Source organism: Hippoglossus hippoglossus, chromosome 10, assembly GCF_009819705.1.
Source record: "Hippoglossus hippoglossus isolate fHipHip1 chromosome 10, fHipHip1.pri, whole genome shotgun sequence".
Classification (NCBI taxonomy): domain Eukaryota; kingdom Metazoa; phylum Chordata; class Actinopteri; order Pleuronectiformes; family Pleuronectidae; genus Hippoglossus; species Hippoglossus hippoglossus.
In genome coordinates, this window is record NC_047160.1 from 20,340,920 (window position 1) to 20,364,151 (window position 23,232).

Below are 23,232 nucleotides of genomic sequence, written 5' to 3' on the forward strand. Positions count from 1 at the left end.
AGGCGTCATAACTCTGAGCTTCTGACAACTTGGATCCACCCGACTAAGTTTTTCTTCCTGAGCAGAGCTTGATAACCTTTATATCACAGTGTTTATTTTTCTGCTTTAACTGAAAAGTGTTGTTTACTTTGAGATCAGCTTTGCTACGAACAAAAATAAACTTTGGTTTTTGTGTGATTGTTTATAGTAAAGCAAACAAAATAAAGGTTGTAGTCAAAATGTGACCATAGTGTGATATAGAAAAGGAACCAAACTGTATGTACACGAATCATTAAGTTACAAACTCTGCTGCAGAGGTGGAATCAGACCTGAAACAATGAGTTAATAACGACAGACGATTTATCTGCAACAGTTTTGATTGATTAACTATTTAAATTATTACACCAAGTAAAAAACAAACAAAGAAAAGAGAAGCACAAACATTTACTTGTTGGTATAAAATATCTTCAGGGCTTTGGGGCTGTTAATTATACTAAGTAAACCAGCACCTTGGGCCATTTTTCACTATTTTGTGGACTTTTCATATATCGAATGATAAATGAGTTGTTAAAAACATAATCAGCAAAGGAAGTAATTATCCCTAAAAACAGCCATAGGTGGTTTGTATTAAAACAAATCCCATTGCAATTGTTCATTTCTTATTTAAAATGTGTGGCTCTCGACTCATTAGTATGAATTTTGAAAGATATCAATTTAATAACTGAATCTTTGTTCAGTGCTTCAAGGAGAAGACTTTAACAAAACACAAACAACCTGATGTACATCACCAAATAGGAACTTTAGTCTGAAACTGAATATAACCATTAGACATTTTATTAAAGTTCCAATGAACCACAATTGTTGTGGTGTTTGCAAATGTGATAAATGTTTGCAGTCCTCAGCCTTGCTAGGTGCATGGCTGGAGGATGTCAGTGTTGGTCTGATGATCGGTTGGTCCCTCACTTTGGTCCAGACTCTACTTTCTCACCAACTGTTGGATGGATTGGCATTAAATTAGAAACAGAATTCATGTTACCTTCAGGATGAATTGTAAATCAATGTTAATTTTGCATATCATCATCAGATCAAAATCTTAATATGTCCAACACCTTAAATACTAAGTGGATACAGTAAAAGAAGAGCATAATGTCTAATCACACAGACATTGTTTAAGTCTATGATTTCCAAATATGTTTGTTTTTTTATTTTGATCGCAATAGCTGCAGCTTTTCATTGGTTTTTCTGTCAGTATGTTTTTTCCTCTTGCCGCACACATTCATGCTCCCTGACGGCGCTGATTGCTTCTACCTCACATTTGACTAACAGGATAATAACATCACCCTGTGTCACAGTCAGGTGTTAATCATGTGGGCTGTTGTGACTTGATTACTGGTATAATTTTCTGTTTCCAGCAAACTAAAGGCAAAATGTCAACTGTGACACAGTGGAAAGTTCTGGGTTATTGTCAGCTGACATCACTTAGAGTCGTCACTTTTCCCTCAGAGTATAATTCAAGCTATTTTCATGTCTTGATCTTTTTTTGAAATCATATTAAATTCTGAACAAACACAGCAACTTGTCATGTGGCTGAGGGGGTAGAGAGGTCGTCCTCTAACCAGAAGGTCGGCGGTCCCAGACGTCCCCATCTGTGTGCTGAAGTGTCCTTGAGCAAGATACTGAACCCCGAACTATCCCTCATAGAAGCTGGACAGTATCAACCAACTCATCGCGGTAATTACAGTGATTAAAGATTAAACGGTGGAAGTAATGGTCAGGTAACGGATAAATAAAAAATAACAAATACAGTACTTGTATGGTAGCATGTCGTAATGTCTTTATGGTGGAAATTTGGGCCTTAAATTCAAGAAAAATACAAGATATATACAGTATAAGTACAACACTGAAGTGAAGAAGCTGGCTTGAGGTCACAATTTGTTATTCTGTAAATCCCGTTATATTCTCATTTAAAATAATACACTCGAGAGGACCACTGGAGGTCGTGTGAGTTTAGAATTTGTGTTGCTTCGATCTCCTCATAAGTAGAAACTAAGTGTTCGCTTCAACAGAACCAACCGAAGCATTTGTCCTTTAAAACAAAAAACAATGATGCAAATGAGTAAACATAATGATCCGAGAACATTTATTTGCAGCACCTCTGGTCCTGTTCAGAATTCACTGGCATGTTCCCAGAACAGACGATTCTGAATCACTCATAATGGTTTGATCTCGCACAGGCTCTGGACTGGTTGTGGCATCAGACCATTCCCGTTCCTCTCTGGGACCAGAACTCAGAGCCTCATTTAACAATGTTCATATACACAGTGAGAAATAAAAGTGTGTTACGTTCACAAACCACATAGTAAAGCAGCTGCAGGTAAAGAGTTGCTGCTTTTCTGATTATTTCCTTTCAGGCTCAACCACTTTGCTGATGAAGACCAAGGACTTGTGTTTTCTGAATAGCTGCTGCAGCTTTAGCAATAACAAACAAGGTGATGTGAGAGAGTTTGACAAAGGGCAGAACAGTTTGATGGAGAGGACGATTATTTTGTCAGGGTGGATCTTAGACACTCCGGTTTGCCGCATCTCTTCTAAACGGTGCTGCTGGACATTTTAGAATCAGGGCTTTGTCTGGGATGTCTGTGGCAAAATGTCTCTCCATTGTCTCTCCTTCACTCCACTATCCCAGTATTGATCAGAAATAATGGTCCTCTCTCAGTTGCTTGAGGAGAGTGGCGTTAAAGCCTCCGTATACACCAGCAGCTCCCTAATCACCGTGCGCCGAGGTCGAGCTCGCACACAGAATCCACCGGTAAACCCCATTTTCTGTTGCAGTATAAGAGCTTCTGCTGATAATACAAAATCTACACGGTTACTGGCCTACTCCATGTCTTTGTATCACACATATCTGCTTTATGTTTTTTCATATATAACTCTGGAAAATGGATACAGTTGTGGTATAGCTGTGAGCTGGGTTAGTCCACAAAAGCGGTACTCGGGGCTTCGTTTTGGCCTCGATTTGATCGCAATGACAATGTACAAATGTACAGACTGGCTTTGATCTCACGCTCTCGTGAGTGAGAACCCGAGCGGGCGGACCTGGACCACTGAGACACAAAATTAGAGAAAACAAGAACTGCTGTACATATTTAGGCAGGAGGAACAGCACATGGTCCATTTTCCTCTCAACTGCACTGGTCCTCCCATCTCCTTGGTGTTAGCAGGGTCCTCTGACCGCTCCCCCCCCCGCAGTCTTTAGAGTCCATTGTTTAGCAGATGAAGGAGCAACAGAGGGATGAAGGCAGCTTGGAGCATTAGGCGGGGAGGTGACGCAGAGTTTGGGAGGCTGTTGGGTGAAAGGGTGGCCTGGCCCACCAGCAGTTCATTTCCCAGGGCCTGGAAGGAGAGAAAGAGAGAGATCAGTTTATGACTAGCCTTTCTTGAACAGCCCAGTGCAGGCCTTATCTTGCCAAAGCAGGCTACAAACATTGTCTTTTAGGGTTAATCTTCCAACTGGAGGTCAGGATTAATACTGCGGTTAGGGTAAAAGCAAGGACCGTGGCTAGGCTGCTGTGGAGGTTAGTGCTATTGTTAAATCAGTCAGAAGACCCTCGGGACCTGTATTTTTCCCGTCTGTCAGCACAATGACGCAAAAACTACTGACCCGATTCTCATGAAATTTTGTGACGGGCTGGGACATGACCCGAGGAAGATCTCATAACACTTTCAACATGGGGAGATATGGTGTTGACCATGGTGGAAGAATGTGCCATCTGAGCACACATGTAGTTGCCTAATGAAATGGTCACTGTGTCACTTCAGGCAAGTCATAAATTCCTTCTATGCCATCACTAAAGGCACATTGATCCTTTAAACAATCATTGCTCTCTGTCTTTCACAGCTTGCAAGATTTACACAGATGATCTATTAAATGCCAAAGACCAGCTTCGTCGTTCCAACAAATATTTACACGTGTAATTATGTTTGATTATTTACTCCTCGTGTGATTCTCCATGTGCATTGTGCTCCGCGATGGATTTAATGGAAAATCTCAGCAGATTAGTCAAACTGAGGAATACATTTGGACTTTAAAGGGATAGTTCAGTGTAAATGACGCTGTTTCGAGAGGAATTTGAATGTCGGGGGCTTACAGACACGTTTTTAAACATTTGAAGAATTGATCCCCATTTACTTCAATTGTAACGCTGTTTAGCCTTTAAACTTTTCATAAGGACATTACAAACACTCCCACTCATTGTCCTCACCCCTCTATGTCTGTTATCTTGGCGGGGTTGTGAAGTGCTAATCTCAGCATTGTAGTGGTCCAATCATCCAAGTGTTAATAGTTTGTACACTAAAACATCATAGTCGACATTTTTGCAACTATTGCAGTGACAAAGTAAATAAAAAGCGATATAAAGCCACTATGTGTTGAATCATAGAAATACACTTCTCCTCTTCCTGCTGATTCATCCAGCTGCAATCATTACACACACTGCACAACTTTATCCCTGTGCTCAGATTCCACACATGGTGGCTTTAATATTTTAAAGTGGCAGTATATCATCTCTGCACTTCTGAGCAGTGTTTTCTCCTGGTGTCAGAAAAGGTCTCACTGCTGGATGTGTGAATGTGTGAAGCCGCTGATGGCGACCGCCGACCATGACGGAAAACTGCCCACCTGTGTGGGGATGATTGTGTCCAGAAGGTTCCTCACAGTCTCTACGGTCTGTGGCGGAGAAGTGGTGCTCCTGTTCTCTGTGCTGCTGAGGCCGGGGCTGGGGGCGCTGGGCTGGCTGAGAGTCGGCTGCTGCTCTGACTCGCTTCCAAACGTCACGAGAGCGTTCCCTGAAACACGAGACAAAACCGGTGAAAGAATGTTATTAGACCTCAGCAACATTGTCTTGATATGTTTTTCCAGGTCCACTCATGTCTTATTCAATCATGGCCTTTGGTTCCGAATTGTGCATTTTGCATGAGAGCCTTTGCGAGGCCAGATCGAGTTTTGGATTTACTCAGCAGCAGCAGAGAGAAGAAGTAGAAAATAATCAGTATTCTCTTCAAGTAACCAAACTGCACCTGCCTCTCCACATCGACCTCATTAACTCTTGGACCATTTGCTCCGGCCAAACAACTCTGAGACGTCTCTGTATCTCCTCTAGGCTGGGGGCCCGAGGAAGGACTGGCCAAAGATTCACCCGGCAAAGATACTCATAGTGTGTACAGGTTCAGTCTTATTTACATATATGTGTATATTTGTACATATATATATATTTGTAATAAAAGTTCAAACTTTATCTGTCTGTCACAGGCTACAATGAATATCTTAATCTCCCCATATACAGCATATATGCCATTCTCACTGAGGGCATTAATAAGGAACTTACTCATTCACACAGAGCGGATGTAATAAGAGAAAAGGTGTTAGGTTGAGAATTAGCATATGGAAACTCGGCAGAAGAACATAGGACACAATAAATTATAAAACACACATGTGGGACCACTGGATTGAGGCTGATGTAACCTCCTGATATAAGATGATCTCATATGCTCACCTGTAATCCATGTTGTTGTTCTATTTATTTATGCAGTTTTATGTTTTGTGTAGGCTACTGATATTTCTTTTCGTGATTTGCATTCGCAGAACCCTGATACAACAGCAGGTTGATTAAAGTTATTATATCAAGTACGCCCTGAACTCCTGAGTGTATTTTTAGGTCATGTGGGTCCATGGCAATACTCAATGGCTTACCATTAACTTTTATACAATCGTTCATGGGTCCCAGACGGCAACCCCGACTAACATGTGTGATCCCCTGACTTTTCCTCCAGCACCTGGTGTTGGGGGGGTGTATAGAGCCTTTAAGTGGGGGGGAAAAGGGGGTCAGAGCCCTAATAAACTTTCAAACTTAACTCAAAAAAATGTAAGTCATTACTTTTACGCTATTCATGCTACAAACTTGGATTTCCAGGGATTGTTCAACACTATGATTTGTCTCAAACTTTTAAAATGGTTGGTCGATAGTTGAATATTTGCCAAGTTAGGGCTCACTGAAAGTAGTTTTGTTCTTTGGAGCCCACTATACTAGATGTGTACTTGTCCTACAGGGTGTACATGAGAGCGTGCTGTGTGCTCGTGCTGGGACTGGGCTCACTGGCTAATCACGATAAAGTAGATTTTTGCTCAGGTGTTCAATTGCATTGAGATCTTGTGCCTGTTATCACTAGAGTCCAAAATAACCAGTTTTATGAGGAAGGTTTCCATGAGTTGTCACAACCTGTTTGTTGTTGTCAGAAACTCTTGACTCTGCGCTGCCCTCTATTGGATCTATTGCTTAACAACCAACGTAAGGGATGCATGGAAGCATACGTTCAGGGACGATTACATCATTTGAAATGTCTGTTTTTATACGTAAAGGCAGCATGAAAGAGGCTTTAAACTGTGCGACGTGCAACTCTGGCTGGCCTAGTTTTCCTGGAAATAGACTCAGTGTGTCTCAGCTGTCAAGACTGGAAACACACATGGTTGGGGCTTGGGTAAAATGTCTAACATCAAGTTGTCTAAGGAGAGAGTGAGTAATAAAATACAGCAAAAACAGATACCGGTTAAACAAGACACTAAAACAGCAGCCAAAGGTTTCCCCCTCCTGTACTATGAAAGCAAATACCTCAAAGTAAACTCAACCTCTTACCCCAAAATCCCGAGTCACAACATTCCAGTACACTGTGGACAAAGGGAGACTCACGGAGACAGATGTTGTCGGTGAAGGATCCCAGGAAAGCATCGCACTCGTCCCTCTGGCTCCCGCTGGCTGAGCAGGAGCACCACGGAGCCACGCTGGACGTGGAGTTGTCAACATAGTTGGGAGTTATCGTGCTTCCTGCAGGGAGACACCGCACCAGGCCTCAATCAGTATAAAATATTCATTCCTCTTTGAGTTGTTACACTGTGTTCATAGTGCTTTATTATCTGAAACATTAATGGACACTGCATTTCCTGCCCTGATGTAAAGGGAGGATGACAATCTAGCGTTGCTGATTAGACTGCCCACAGACCCGTATGGTGTAATAGAGACATTGTGAGAAATACTACAATATTCTCTGTTCTAGGTCACACAGGTATCTGGCATTGCAATGATTCGTAGCCTTTTTGTCAACATAGTGGAGGTGGCAGTTCAAGTGGTTTGATAAATACGAGACAGGGATGAAAATGCCAAATGCCTGTTTGTGCTGAGGGGCAACATTCAAGGTTCTTGAAGTGCATTACATTAGCACCTCTCTGCAGTGTGTGGGAACAGAAGTGGCTGTTCTTTTATTCAAATAGTCAGTTATCAACATAAATTAAACACCTTGCATTTGAGCCTTTATTTTTCTGTTATGAGACATTTTTACATTCTGCACGTATCTCTGACTCCAGAGCTGCAGGATCCAAATCTGACACAACCCAACTATTATTATTATTATTATTATTATTATTGACTGTCGCTGCAATCATTCATACCCCTGTTATCTATTAGTATCACTATTATTATTTTCATTATAACAACCAGTCTGACAGAGCTCAAATATGAATGTATGTTCCTGGTTTTCCCCCTCTCTCTCTTTTCTGCATACCTCTCCTCACCCACTTTTCCTCTCCCCCCCATTTTTCTCCACTCACTCCTCACTTCTACCTAATAAGGGGGAGAAAAGTGTTTGCTTGTTGTGGCAACTGTTAGGTTTCTCTAAGATATTGTCTCGATCGATGTCAAGTGCTGTGAGATAATGTTTGTCGTGGTTTGGTGCTATACAATTAAATTTGAATTCAATTCAATTTTCAGGCATTTGTGTAATAAAACCTATTTGTTTACAATAACGTATATTTCGTTCTCTCACTCCCTCCTATAACCTGATCTTTATTCACTCACCCTCCAGCTCGTGCTCTAGCATATGGCGCATATCTTCTTTCTCATGTTGACTCGTTCCTTCTCCACCTGCTCATTACATATTATTTTTCCCCTCCCCTATATACTGTATGTTTCCTGTCTGTGTGATACCGTTCCGGTGTGCAGTTACCTATGAGCCCAGTGTAGGCGAGGAGACATGCCCCGTAGTTTCCCTGATTGCAGCCGTTGGCGGACGTTTCGGAGGATTCGCAGTCGTACAGAAACTGTGCCAGACGAGACCTGCAAGAACATGGTAGATCAGTGTTGTTTCAAGAAAAAAAAAAGAGATAATTTTTTTCATGCATTCCTCGCACTATAACTCGGCCATTTAATTAAGAGTTTGCCCGTCTGACATGAAGAAATATTGTCGGCTGTGGTGAAGACTGAAAGCATTGGACTGTAATGTGAAAGTGATAGAAAGAGTAATATATTTCATCCCCCAGACCTGGGATCATTAGCAAAGCCCTCTGAGTGTAATGGGGCTGTGAAAAATAATGGCCATGACCAGAGATAGCAATGAGCGATAACTCTGATCCATCTGGCTCTTTATCTGTGCTAAATATTTAATGTGTTATTCCAACAGGCTCTCTGGGGTGTTCTAACCAATGGGGGTAGAAAGCTTTAGGGTAAAACAGCAGGCCATTTTGTTGATTGAATGGCTGTTTATTTGGTTTCAAAGAGCCATAATACAGAGCGACACTGGCCCAAATATGTATGGTGAATAAATATAGAATCTATATCCAAGGAATACTTGAACTAAAGTGGGTATAATGAAAAACCTTCTTTGCTGATTTGAGAGGCCGCGAGTAAAAAGCTGCATCATTAAACACAACAAACTTGGGGATTACGATTATATTATTGCGATATGTTATTACATCCTTACGAGACTAAGGGTACAGTCGTGGAAATGAAAGAAAGGCTGACATTGAAATAAATGGAAACCAATTGAAAGTGTCTCTTTCCTAACCTGCAGACGTAGTCAGCTTTGCAGATCCTCATCTGTGTGAGGCAGTTGGGTTTCTCCGGGCTTTCGAAAGAGCAGCTGGGCACGATGGTCTGCCGCCGCCGCTCTGAGCAGGCTGTGTCCGTGCAGGGGCAGAAGAGCAGCTCGTGCGTGTAATCAGCGGGGACGCGGTCAAAGAACCTCCGCAGAGCCTTGTTGCATTTGGGCCGGTTGCACAGACCCGACTTGGCCGTGGGTTTGATACAAGCCGAGACGTATTCTGTGCGGAGCTTCTGGCACAAGTCGTCCACGTTGCACGCCTTGGCTGCATCGAGGCAGCGATTCACAGTTGTCATGCCAACATCCGAGTCTGTGGATGGAAGTAAGGTCAAAGACGGGTTTAGATACGAGCAGAGAAATAATAGCAGTAGAACAAAGAGATTGTGTGTTTGTGTGAATAGGAGCGTCTGTGACCTGTGGAATGCATTCAGTTTATTATTCCACATGCCCCGATACAATCTCATCTTGTCAAAAGTTTGAGAAGTTAGTAGTTTGGAATTAAAGTTCAGCTTGAAGGTGGAAGTGTCTGTGTATCAACAACAAACAGGCTCATTAACTGACGTGCAGAAAAACAGAGAGCGGCCTGGTGTCTGTTAAAACATTATGAAACTGACAATTTCATAAAATGAGAATAAGGACGTAGGTTAACCCCAAATTCAACTTGGTGCTGAATCTGTACTTTTTCAAAACTTCAAAAAAGTGTCAAAATGTTGGTTCTCATTTCCTTTTCCCCTCCTTTCACAACGTTAGCACAAGAACCAGGTCCAGGCTCCACGTCTCTCTATGCGACCAATTAAAACGTTCAGGGTTTGCTGGCATATTGTACGACCACACAACCTGCTGAGTGTCATGTTACAGAAACACAGGCTACATGTTGTTATTCAGTCGAGTGACGTCTGTACACTGCCCTCACCGCTGTCCTGCGTCTGCTAAACGTGCTTAAGTTACTGTGGCTATTCCCTTCGTTTGTTATTTCAAGGTTACAGCCTTTAACAGCCAATCACACGTGACAATCAATTTTGTTTTTTAAAAATAAGATCATAATTCTACAAGTTTTCAATGCGACTGTCTAAAAGCCTATTAACACCGACCATCAGGCTTCAATGTGTGTTTCTCTTCTTTTTATTACCTCCCATTGATTATTTTGACCATTTGCACGTGAAATGACAGATGACTCATTTTTGTGCCCGTTATAGAATGGCTCACTGACGTCTGTGTTATTAAGGGAGTAACTGAGAGTGGTACTGTCCTCACGTCACAGATCAATGTAGCCAGCGATCCAGAAAGAGACTGAGAGCGAGAGGAAGCAAAGAAGACGTTGATTTAAACAAGATTCAGGAAATGCATAAAATATTTAATAACCAATTATCTGAAGATCACAGATCGGAAGACGAGTGTAACTAGAGCGCGTGTCAGCGTCGTCGTCTGCAGCCTAGGAAAACACAAACTGCACCAAAAAACATCGAGACGACTTCTATATCGTGCACCAGTGAATGAAGCTGTTTTTAATTTATGAATGGTCATGTTTGGTGTGTGAGTGAAGCCTCGGCACTTTGTGTGGCGTCTTCTGAATGAACCCTTTGTGAACATGTTGCCTGAAAAATGAGCAGGTCGCTGAACTGAGCTCTTTGTCTCAGGGATGAGTCATCGGCCTCCTGCACTGTGTTTGTAGTGTTGTGATTCTGCCAGCGGTTCTGGTTGGGTTAGATTCATATATACTGTACATGTGGCTCTGACTCCAGCGGCTTCAGATAAAATCATGCAAATACATCTTTGGTTGACTGTTTTATTTCTTGAAATAAAGTAGGTTTTCCTAAAAAGCCCAGGCCAAGTTTTGAAACTGCAGCAATAACTCAATTAGTAAATCAATAGAAAATTAATAAGCAACTAATCAGTTTATTATTAAAGTAAATTCCTGATTTCAGATTAACACCAGTGAGCTCTTTTCTGTGGACTTTCTTTACTAAATTAGATGAAATCAAAGGACCACAGACTGACAACATGTGATTGATTAATGTTTCCTAATCCATCAATTGAAAAAATAACTGTCAGATTCCTAATCTTTAATTTCAGCCCTCTATATGTTTTAGTTGCCTTAGCCTAACTTTTATCTTATTCTGTTTTACATGTAGGCTCTTCAATAAATGTTTCACATGGGGAACGTGCAAATATATAGATATACATGTATATGTATATTTGGTTTAATGTACGTGTATGCCATTGAACACATTTGCATTTTGCGTACTCTGCTTTTCAGAGTTTTGGCTTGTTTTGATACATTTAATAAGATTGCATACTTTCCTGAGCCTGTGGCTGTAATACATAGAAACAATGCAGGATATGGGATATTCCATCATTTTAAGGCAGCGGTATAAAAAATAACATTAGTATTCATTGACATCTGCGGATTATGTTTTTTCAGCTGAGTCTGGGATATAAATGAGTTTGCCGTCCAGCAACTTGAACACAAAGATATAATTTTGGATGCTGGCAGTGTGGATTGTGTTCAGATGAATGGTAATGCTTGTGTAAGTGTGTCTCAGGAACATAAGGGAGCTCCATTTGCCTTGGGCGTGCTTCCAGGAAAACTTAACTGGACTCATCTATTCTAGCTTGAACAAAACATCTTCAAAGTTTACAACGGTATAAAGTGAAATGAAATGTGAACAGATGAAATTGAACTTGCCGGCTGAAATAGAGGCCAAGCGGACGTAGTCGTAATCCCTCTGCACCGTCTCGTAGGGGTAACGCTCCACCAGGTTGAGTCCTGAGATAATTACAGATAGAAACATTGGCTTGAATGTTGTAACACCTTAATTCATCTTAACACAAACACTGCTCCCTTGTAGTCATTTTCATTTAGCCACCAAAGCTTCGGTCGACTAAATCATAAATCATACAGAGTCTGCAGGTTATTCATTATTTTTTATGCTCCTATATAAAATTGATATTTGACTTGCAGCCTTATAGAGAAAAGTGTGTATTTAAGCAGCTCAGAAAGCTGCTCTCAAGTGACCACTGACCGTGTATGATGGCCTGATGAAGGCTCCAGTAGATGCTCAGGCAGTTCTTCTCTTTCTTCATGCCTCGCTTGCACTGGCAGCCATGTAAGGGGCTGGACATCAGGGCGGACACGGCGTTGGCACACTGGCTTTTGGCACCAGGGCCCAGCTTCATGTTGCCGTTGCCCGCCACACACTGACGCAAAGTCCGCAGACGTGGACTACACGCCTCGTCGCTCGAGCACGAGTCCCCGGACACCAAGCAGTCTCTGCCGGCCAGTATAACCTCCAACAGGGCTGCGAGGGAAGACATCAGAGCACAACAGGGAGCGTGAGCGATAAGAGGATTGGAGATCGTAATCGAGGTATAAGGTTATTAAACGAGATGGGGAGTTAAGAATAAAGAAAAACTGAAATGGTGAAATATAAAACCCAAATGACACAGATAAGGTAGGAGGAGAAAGTAAAGAATATTATGCAGGGGAGATATAAAGAGTTATAAGAGACTATTAAACATTACAGTAGATGGGGGTGGGGTGTGGGGGTGGGCTAATTGTGTAATTCTGCAAACATGAGAAGGCAGAGGTCAATATCAATACAGCACAATACCAGCCAGTGAAATTTTAATGGATGTAGTTTGTGCTTCTCTTTGCTCTGTTGCTTCAAAAGTTGAGATGCATCAAGCATCATGAGTTTGGTGAAAGTCTGAACAGGACATTCATGGTCCCCTGAGGATGAACCCCACTGACTTTGATGATCCATAAATACCTGCAACACTAATGAAAGCCCCTTCAGGTTCAGGCGTATTTTGTGTTTAGAGTCAGTTATCGAATGATCTGTGCTAATAATCCAAACAAGTCATCATGGCAAACACGTCTGCTACACATCAGCACGTCAGCATCATCATCATCACATGTTGGCATTTAACAAAGCTTCTGTTTTACTTTGAAATGACACAATATAATGGCAGAGTCGAGCTAAAGTAAAATAGAGAAAGTCCCTCCAGACCTACGTACGTTTTTGTATGAGCTGTTTTTAGTTTATAACTAACTTCCCTCGTTATAGTTACACCAGCTCACTTGCTTTGTGACTGTCCAGGATCTTATAACTGGACCTGCAGGCCACAGCATTCGCAGCTTTATTGTGAAGAGACCAGCCTCCAGGCTGAATCACTCGGGTGTATAAGTTATGTAATATCATATTTTCCTGAGTGGCAGAGTTATACAGATGCTAATCTGTGCCCTCGTCGATTCCCTGCAAACCTTGTCCTCGGTTGGTTTGACACTTTTACTTCTACCTCATGACTCAGGCCTATTCAACGGGCCAGGGGACTTGAATAATATGTTTGTGACATGTATTGAATATAAACAGAACCCTCACAAGTGAAATAACCTTAGATATTCATCAGCGGTGAAACATCTATGCAGCGCTCTGTCAATTTACTGAAGCTTTATATCTAACAGTTGGTAAAATGGTGGATGATGTTTTCCTTTTGCTTTGCAGGGTTGGCGGGCGATTAACTTTTGGTAAAAGTGAGGGATGAACAGAAAAAGTAAGATTTATACCAAGTGCATAGCTATAACATAGTTGTTAATTATATCATTGGCTATACCTGGGAGGCATGTTAATATGGAATTTTAATGTAATTTACTGCTGTGCCCTTTACATCCAGCTACATGCCTTGAGTTTAAATCAAATGTTCTTTAACATGGTCTCACACAGTCAGAGTAACTCATTGTACAGGGATGTTTCTGGGGCTTAATAATGATCAGAAACTGGTATTATAACAATTTACATGAATCATCAGAGCGGCACAGATGAATACAAAATTAACTATTGTGAGGAAACAGATCTTTACTGTATCATAGACTGAATGTAAAGATGGGCGACGCATCTCAATTTCCTCCACCAAATGATGCCAAAATACACAGGATGTGAACCAGAGTCTGCGGAGTAGCGATGGCGGGGCACGGATATGCTCACTCGACCAATCATGAGTCAGTCTCAGCTGTCAATCATGACATTCTACCCTTTTTTATAGCATCAAATCACTGATTGAAACCGATCTCACCAGAAAAATTTACTCTTGAACAAACATCAGTTTGATAAAAACAAACTAAAGTGACCTCAAGAAATTATCTTTATTTGACGTGTACTTTGAGGAGGCCGGATTTATGACTTATACTGCAGCTTGCCATTAGGTGGCGATCAAGATGCTTTTCACTCTCTGCCATGTTCATCTTCATATACAATAGCATAAAGCAGTTGGAGCTCTTTTAAATGCAAGAATAAAAGTTGACAAAAAAGTCCCAGTGCTCAAAGTTCAATGCAGAACCTTGCTGGAGTTAATTGCAGTGGAGGTGGTGAATATTTAAAAAGCGCTGCCACTCTGTACAATGACTTCTATTAAAGAAATGTTTTCTCTCTCTCTACCCACTCCTTTCATTACTGTCGGTGTTCAACTCTAGTCTGACAACAACTTGTGCTTCACACAGAGGACTTTGATTATTCTAAGAACATATTCCAAGGCATGATCTGCAATAAGGCCAGTGGATCCTTTGATTCCAACAATGTAAATTCACACCACCTCTTGTTTTTTCTCTTAATGTCCCTCCCCCCAATCCACTTGAATCAAACCATTTCAATTTCATGCGGCTTTCATCTGCTTACACTGGTAATTCTGCGGCAAAAAAAAACAAACCAGCCATTGTTTTGATCTCAGATAAACAGACACTCGGGAAGAAAGAATGAAAGACACAACACATCTTTTCCATTCTGTCAAGACTGTTCCATCAATCTCATCGGGCTGAAACCCTCATAGGTGCATTGAGTCTGCGTCACATCAGGATTCGTCCCAGCCCTCATCCTCCGTTCAGCGCACTGGACAGACGCGTGAATGCCAACCAACGCCAATGTTCTGGAAAGCCAGATGGTCCGTTGCATATTCAAGGCTGGGATCCTTTACTCTATGGCTATGTGTGTCAGTTTGTGCTGCCGGGGCAGAAGCTGGAATAGACACCATACATCATGAATGCAAATGAGCCGCTTGATTTGACATTTCCAATAAGCCCGTCTCAATGTACCAGTGGGTTTAGCCAATTAACCATGTCAGTAATCAATGTGTTCGGAGGCTCAGTTAAGTTCTCTGTTTCCCTGTCACATAAATCACCGGCAGATTAGCTGATCAGTTACCCTCGCGCAGCGGCTTAATGGTCCACTTCAGGAGAGATAAAATGGAAAATGAAACTTAATGAAGTCAGCTGGATTGTCAGCCTCACTCCTCTATACCTACAAAGCAGTGAGGGCTGCGGAAGGAAGGGGTATTGTTATGTATTGATGCACTTAATGGGTATCACCTTTGTTACACTGCACTTAAGTTTAGAAATGTATCCTGGATGGTTGGATTAAAGCAAACAGCCTCGCTTTAAGGCGAGCCGCCTCCCACTCAGAATCTTGAGCAAGTTAAAACAAGCCTTTTTCATTTCGTTGTTATTCTGGTCTGTTATTAGCAGTTAGAACTTAAATTCAAACGTCCACATGTTGAATTCATGTAAGATATAGTAATAACCTATGTCTTTCATACCTTTCTATATTAAAAGGCACTCAGTAGAACACACGGCTCCGCCAAGCCCCAATAGTCCCCTTCCAATCCACATAATCTTAGCTTCACATTGGTCGTAGTTACAGTTAATTTGTTACCATACAGCGGCTAAAAAAAGCCAATTAAACAACATTTTAATCTGCCCGAACTGTATATTTATTTTGGTCCTCTTTAAATTTCACACACCCGATTTTTCCTGTCAAAATCCATGAGTTATTGCTGGGGAAATCTATGAAATATCATAAATGCCCTGTCTTGCAATGTTAAAGAAAGATTTAGAAAGAAATTACTGGATCCAATCCTGCGTTAGGATCTGTCACATTTCAGTGGGTTCTTTCTTGGCCCATGTCCCATCTTGCCACTAACTTTTGTGGAAATATATCCTGTAATTTTTGCGAAATCCTGCAGACAAACAAACAAAGCAATCAACTTATACAAGAGAACTTGATTCTTCCTTCTTTATATACATGTATACAAATAATAAGCAATGTTGTCTTTCACTCGTGTAAAAGTTATGACCGCATAAGAAAAGGAAGTTTTCTTCTTCTGGTTGTAGATCAGATGTTTTTTTTTAAAACTCAATTGAATACATACACATTGTTTTACATACCCTTAAGTCTTTAAAATTATTATATTAATTTGTAGGCATATAAAATATCCATGTGTTCGGCATACTGTTGTTTACAATGTAAATATTTAAACAACCTAAATAATTCAAGTCATATATATGTGTTAAATATGAGCATTTGTTTTGAGCAGTGTCTCCAGGATCCCTGCTCTGAGAACAGAACGGGATCAACAGCAGCTCAGTAGCTGATCGAAATCTTTCCTCAAGGTCTACTTACTATATTTTTACTTCATTATTTCAACCATATTTCATAATCTGCCTGTAACACACCTCTCCTTAGTTTCTCAGCCCATTGTGTTTTTCCACAAAAACTTATAATATCAGTATTCCTGTGACAGTATATGCTCCAGCTGCTGCTCCTTCATCAGAAGTTTATCCAGCTGTGTTTGGTTTAATGCAGAATGAAAAAAATGAACGAAAAAGTTCAGCTGTGACTGTTTTTTTGGTTTTTTTTGGTTGAAGGTCTTGGAAAGTCAACAAGTAAAGTTGGCTCTCACACATGTTGAATATATATTTTTTCTCTCAGCCCACTTGTTATTCTACAAACCTTCCTACAGTTCATGTTTTGTATTTTACCACATGCTTGGTAGCCAAAAATAATAAACTTTATCGGATCAATTGTTTATTTTTAGTTAGTTTTATTAAAATAAAATAAATGATTTAAGATAATATCTATATATTATTAAGACTGGTACTGGTTCAGACTGGTACATCTGCTTTTTAATACATTCATCATTAACATGTAAATGGGTTAAATTTGGACCTTTATTCTGTATTGATCTCTTCTGGTCACATTAATGTTCTTAAAGTTTAGCAATTTGCTTTTGAGAGAAAAGTGAAGTTTTTATCAAGTTGTAAAAATACTTCTTCTGTTCCTCTGTATATTCCAATGTGTCCTATATTGTTCATTTATTAGTAGCTGAAAAAAAAGGATTTATGTTTCAGGCCTAAGTGAATGCAGATTGTTCAAGGCATGAATCATATTTGCAGAGATGTAGCCTGTATTGTTTTCTGTTGCCGTCAGATGCTTGAGACATTGTTTGCTTCTATGGCATAAAATTAACAACTTTAGACATCAAAGCTGAGTAGATTGAATTTGGCAAAATGACACAGCAAATTATCCATCTGCATTCACAATAAAGCAGCGTCAGCTCCACTCGTACTTGTACTTCAAACAAAGAGCTCATAGAGACCTGGAAAAGTGCAGCAATTTAGCTTCAAAGTTTACAGAGGAGACTTCCAAGCAGAACATAATAAATAACCTAAATTTGGGGTACACTGAATTTCTTAATTTTCTTAGAAAAATCGTACATTCAGTTGATCCCTTTTCAACGGCAGGTTTTTCCTCTTTCACAGAGAGAAATGTTGCCTGTACGATTGTCACATATTTACCCAGAAATTCAGAAAGCAAGAGTTGACACATTAACAAACGATCTCAGAGAAGCGTTCTGGTAAAGCATCAAAACCATGTATGGTTGTCTTTATTCGGTTTGCCATTTCACCAGTTGAAACTACACTGCATATTGTATTGTGGCAAAAGATGAGGTTCAACATTTAAGCAGGATCATTTTTTGAACCTCCACCATGTTTTCACCCTCGTCCGTTGGTTTGTGTGTCTGTTTTTTTACAAATAAATTACTCTATGAACCTCCATGAAACTCGGTGGAAGGACGGGACATGGGCCAAGAGGGAACCCATTACATTTTAATGCACATCTGGACATTGGCAGATCCAGGAACAACTTTCTTCAACATTGTGAGAAAGGGTGTTTTGTTTTTTTTACATCTGCACCAATTCCCCAGGCGATACGTCATGGATCTTAATAAAATCTGGCATATTTATGGAACTGATATCTATTAGTGTGTTTCACTTGGTGTGGCTTGATTGAATTTAAGGGGACTGTTGGGCATTATGTTCTCGACTGAGTGCTGTTCTGCTTTTTCATTCATTTTATTTTGCCAGAGCCGTCTGCTTCAGCAGCCCATCCTCAAAATGTATAAGGGGGTTTGATGTTTTAACACGGTCCTGAACAGAGCTTTAAGTAAACTGACTGTTTCCTATGTTACATTCTTATGCTAGCTTCAAAAGGCCGAGCACTGTATATTTTATTTCAACAAACCTAAATCTAATTCATTTCAAATGAGATTTTAGCATTGACAAAACATTCAAATCAAAAACTCTGTTGTTGCAGATGTCTAAATCTTACAAGCTGTCAAGAGGTGACATATACTCAAAACAACTAAAGCACAAATTCAGATTATGAAAAGTAAATATTTAGGAACTATACATAACAAACTACCTCATAGACTTTAAACGTATATTTGTCTCACAGGCAAAACATCGTCCATAGAAACGTCCTCATGCAAAACTCCTAAACTTTACCAACATCTGTCTAAAATCACATGTACACTCAAGATAATTCAAACAAAAGCAGCCATATGCACGTAAACATCTCATTTGACAGTGACACAGATGGAGAGAAGCTTGGAGAAACTGTATTCCCCTCAGGGAAGTCTCACATCTCCAAGATAGGGTTTGCCACTGCATAGAAACCATTTAAATCCTTGATTAGCATCACCAACCATTACGACCACCGCCGCCTTTATCGATGCCTTCCTCCAGGGGAGCTCAGGCTGGAAAGCAGATGGTCCTGTTCTGTCTGCGGTAAGCCGAGCCTATCTCCTACTGCTTGTACCTCTCTAAAAAGCAAATGATACAGTGCATAATCCCAATCACTGCCAAGCATCACTCAACTCCTCAAAACAAACATTACTTTATGTGCTACTTTAAAGGCTCTGTAATGAATTGGTAATAAACCCAATGTCACCGGCCTCACTCCCTCAGCTGCCTCTTCCTAATTATTCTGCGCGTGCTTACGTCTCAGCCCAGAGGAACTTCCATTGACAACTATTTTAATTATTAATCGCCCTCCATTACTGGAGGCAGGAGCATGATCTTTTCAAACATGCCACTGTTCCCATGACATGCCACCCATACTTTTGAATTTTGCAAACAATACACTGTGCAGTTTGAAAAAACAAACACACAAATTGATCCCATAATGCAAGGGCTGCCGCGTGGAGGCAGCTAGTTGTAAACAAAAGATGATATCTGCACGCACCGCAGAGGAAGGTTGTTATTCGTGTCTCTGTTTCGGGTGAACGCTCGTGTCAGCTTGATCCGAGGGCTGTGTGCTGTAAGACTGACTGGTCTCGTAGTTGGTGTGAGCGCTGACTGATATCAACGAGAGTGTGTGTGTGTGTGTGTGTGTGTGTGTGTGTGTGTGTGTGTGTGTGTGTGTGTGTGTGTGTGTGTTTGTTGTGCTATCCCTCGGAGAGCCGGTTGGTGTTTGTAGACCTTGAATGAGAACACGTGTGCACTGTGAGCGGGGAGGTTAAGGAGTTTGGGATTTAAAGGAGCATGAATTAATTTGTGACATTAATCAGCTTCTATCAGCAGCAGCTTTGACAGGACTCAGGCAGTGGTGTTCAGTAAAAGTCACATGAGATCATATCACTGGCAGGATGAAGTGCTCTCATTGCCACAGGCTAAGAAAAAAACATGCAAGAGACTTTAAGTGAAGATAATCTCTCTTAACAGAACCTCTATTTGCATACTGCCTATTTGCATATATTTTATAAACCTTATTTTCAATGTAAATCATCATCAAATCATTATTACTTTTCACTTTGATGGTGATGTTTGATAGTGTCTGAGGTACATATGTGGTTTAATATATAAGAAAAGCATCTTTGACGAGTTTGAGTTTTTAGTTTGGCACATGTCTCATCTGCTAACATGGAGGAGGTGGGATTAATGACCTATACTGCAGCAGCCAGCCACCAGGGGGCGATTGAGAGGCTTTGGCTTCAGTCATGGAGGAACTGCCATGTTGTCCATCTTTTAATATAATTTATGGATCAGACGGACATGGGTCTTGCACTTGGTTGATAAAACACAAAGAAACATTTGAAGGTTCAACTCTGATGCAAAAACCCGCGTAGAGGCAAGAACATCAAGTTCCAACAGATGTTGCATAAGTATTAATACTGAAATTCAACCCAAACTGCAAACATGCTGCCTGAAAACTTCATCCTTCACTGTATAATTGCTGCTGAAGTGAAACAAAAGCGTCATTCTCCACTGTTGTGTGTGTTTTCAGCAAAAGCCTTCACTGTTCCAACTCAGGCGGTTTCTACAGGCTTTCTGAACCACCTGCGGCTCGTACCGAATCACTGGAAGGCTGAAGTAGTCTTAAAACTCTGGGCCAGACTCCAGAATTCTAACCAGCTGAACACCACCCACCTGCCGACACAGACATGAACACAACTACAGCCTGTTTTGTTCCTACTGAGCCATAAGAAAGACTAAAGGACAAAGACTCTGTCGGAAGAGGCTGCCTCTGCTGGCAATCCATAATTAATGGCAGACAATTTGCTACCTGGAAGCGTGATCAGATACTGGCATAGTTGTTTTGTTGGGGCCAACGGGTATCAGATCTCGACACTGACGGAAAACAGTCCCCCCCCCCCCCACTCAGGAAATCACAAGACGTGCAGACTCAGTGGGACCAAACTGACATTGATAACAAGCAGCAACAATTAAGATCATCTCTGGAGGATTAGGTGAGTGGATTAGCATCGTCACACAGGCCTTTCTCTCTGGGTGACCTGAGACCACATGTACATTTATACTAAGCCATGCAGCTAAATCTCAAAATATAGGTTTAGTGTGAGAGCAACATCTTTTCACACTGTTGTTTTATAGCTTTGAAAAGGTTCATATCGTCCACATTAAACTTCTTCTTTTCCTCCTTTTGCTGTTGGCATACACAACAATGTGTTTCAAAATGTAGTTACGCTTAAATTCAACTGTTGTTATTTAAATAATTGTCTTTTTGTTGTATCAATAGAAAGAAGGGATTCATCTTTAAGATCTTTAATGATTCAATTTGGACAGAAATGATCAAATCACTATTGACAACACGTGTACTTTGTGATCATTTAAAACAAGGGATTGTGACAGAAAGTAAAAAATGACAAGAGAGGTTTTTTGCTGAAAACCAGTCGACTGTCTCAACACTAAACTTGTTTACAGTGATTTTAAGTTTATTCACTTTACTTCATAAAAACACTTTTCCAGGGATGGGAAATGACTTGAAAAGTGTGGCCGTGCTCTGGAATATATCCTGTCTGCATTAGAGAAACAGAACAGTGCTTCAGGCAAATACAAATAAAAATATGGCTTAACTGTTATTTTGTTTTTATTAAAAGATGTGATTATTGAAGCTATCCACGAATTTATTCTCACTGTGAATGTGAAAGTACTTCTTCATACCTCACTTATTCGCTTTATTCCTGTCACAAGCAAGCAGGCGGTGTTGAACATTTGTATGGAAGGAGGAGATGCAACTTGTTTCAGTTAATGAGAAAGCAAATGATGAAGGTTTTTCCTTTGTTATGCAGAACAGTTTCCATCACTGACTCTGAAAAGTTAGATTTAATTCATTTTCCCAGATGTGAGTAAAATAAAGGCTTTGCAGGGCGTCAGGTGCAAGACTGAAGAGACAAAGTATTTTGTGTGTGTGTATCTGTGTGACAGCCTGTCAAGTTCAGTCTCAATGTCACACAACAAAGACTGCTTTATCTTCACTTGGACATTGTGACATTATGAGTGCGTTGACTATTGGTGTGTAATGGCTGCAATTAACTTATCAGCATATCGTCCTTTGCTTGCAAAAGGGGGCTGAGTTGTGACACATCATGTTTATCTCTAAATGTGAAAGTGCCGGCTGTCTGCGGAACCAAACACGACTCCCGTCAGCCACCAGGGTCGACAAATGATAGGCCTTCGTCTCTAATATTGGGTTTGGAACGCGGGCAAATGCTGATCCTGAGTCATTCAAATGTGTCACACTGCAGGATGATTGCCAATTATCTGGGTGGTATAAAAAGAGCAGAATGCCTCATAAACAAGACACCAACCCCGTTAACATTTCTATTAATAATCTCAATCTCATTGTGATTAGATTCTTCCTGTTGTCTATAGCAAAGCCTGTCGATAGCAACAGTAACCCTCGGTTATCATTCTACTCAAGCATTGCACGAATGCAGTATATAACAGTAACTATGACAGACTCACCTCCTTCCTTTAAACATCAATTTCAAACCATGTTCTAGCTTGAATGAAACCCGGCGGAGTCAGTTTATGGTTCAACTCATTTGTAAGACATGATGTGAAACTGTGTCAGAAAGTGTTTATACCTGATTTGATTTGTTAAACTAAACACTGTTGCTGAGAGGAGGGAGGCATCATATCATTTAAATACGGGAACTAATTGTACACATTGTCAAATAGTCTTTCCTGGATGATGTTCATGGTGTATTTGAAACACGACAAGCACCACAAATAGTTGTAACTAACAAAAACGCAGCTACAAAGTGAAGTTCAATCCACGGCTCTTGTCTTACCGTCACACAGTCGGCCAGTCACTGCATGAATTGGGTAAGAATTTCATCGTCAGCTCCAGAAATGGTTTAACACAGTTTTCTCATTTCTTGACAGGTATAATGAGCTGTAGTTAGCTAGCTAAGCGAGCTTTACCTCACTTTATAGCTGTGCCAAATGATGATATATAATGAAACGCTAGAAAAATGTCTATTGTTTCATATTGTGTGCTGTGATTTATTTTGCTGTGCTGCAAATTGCTCTTTACAACAATATTCTTTGTCATTTAGACGACACTTTGCTTTCTTCCAGACGGCACGAATGCGGACAGGAAAAGAGGAGCTTGTATCTTTAAGACGGCCAAGTTTCGTTTCATGGACATACTTTGCCATGCCCTATGCAAATTAGGCCTATGCCGTAGACCGGTCCCCACAACAAACTCAAATACTGCTTACCCCTTTTACCACCTACACAAGAGTCATGTCAAATGAAGAGAATGTGCGAAGGAAAGCCACAAAAGTACAGAACAGAGTCCTCAAAACACTTGACTCGGGTGTTGTTGACCAAAAGCCGATGGAAAACTCTAATGGCCTTTTTGTTGAAGGAACCAGGGTGCAGGCCAACTCGGCCTTCAGAAAGGAATCCTGCCT

The 23,232-nt window shown here is 40.7% G+C and overlaps 1 protein-coding gene across 1 annotated transcript in view; it reads right to left on the reverse strand.

Moving 5' to 3' along the window:
• Positions 1-2,837: 2,837 nt before the first annotated feature.
• Positions 2,838-23,232, reverse strand: part of gfra4b (GDNF family receptor alpha 4b) — a 38,002-nt gene continuing 17,607 nt past the window's right edge. Inside the window, exons 2-8 of the mRNA XM_034598594.1 lie at positions 11,928-12,203; positions 11,591-11,671; positions 8,869-9,214; positions 8,032-8,141; positions 6,723-6,857; positions 4,658-4,824; positions 2,838-3,372 (exon numbers count right to left, since the gene is read on the reverse strand). Of these exons, the coding sequence (XP_034454485.1) occupies positions 3,232-3,372; positions 4,658-4,824; positions 6,723-6,857; positions 8,032-8,141; positions 8,869-9,214; positions 11,591-11,671; positions 11,928-12,203 (1,256 nt within the window). The 3' untranslated portion in view covers positions 2,838-3,231. The remainder of the gene's footprint in view (positions 3,373-4,657; positions 4,825-6,722; positions 6,858-8,031; positions 8,142-8,868; positions 9,215-11,590; positions 11,672-11,927; positions 12,204-23,232) is intronic.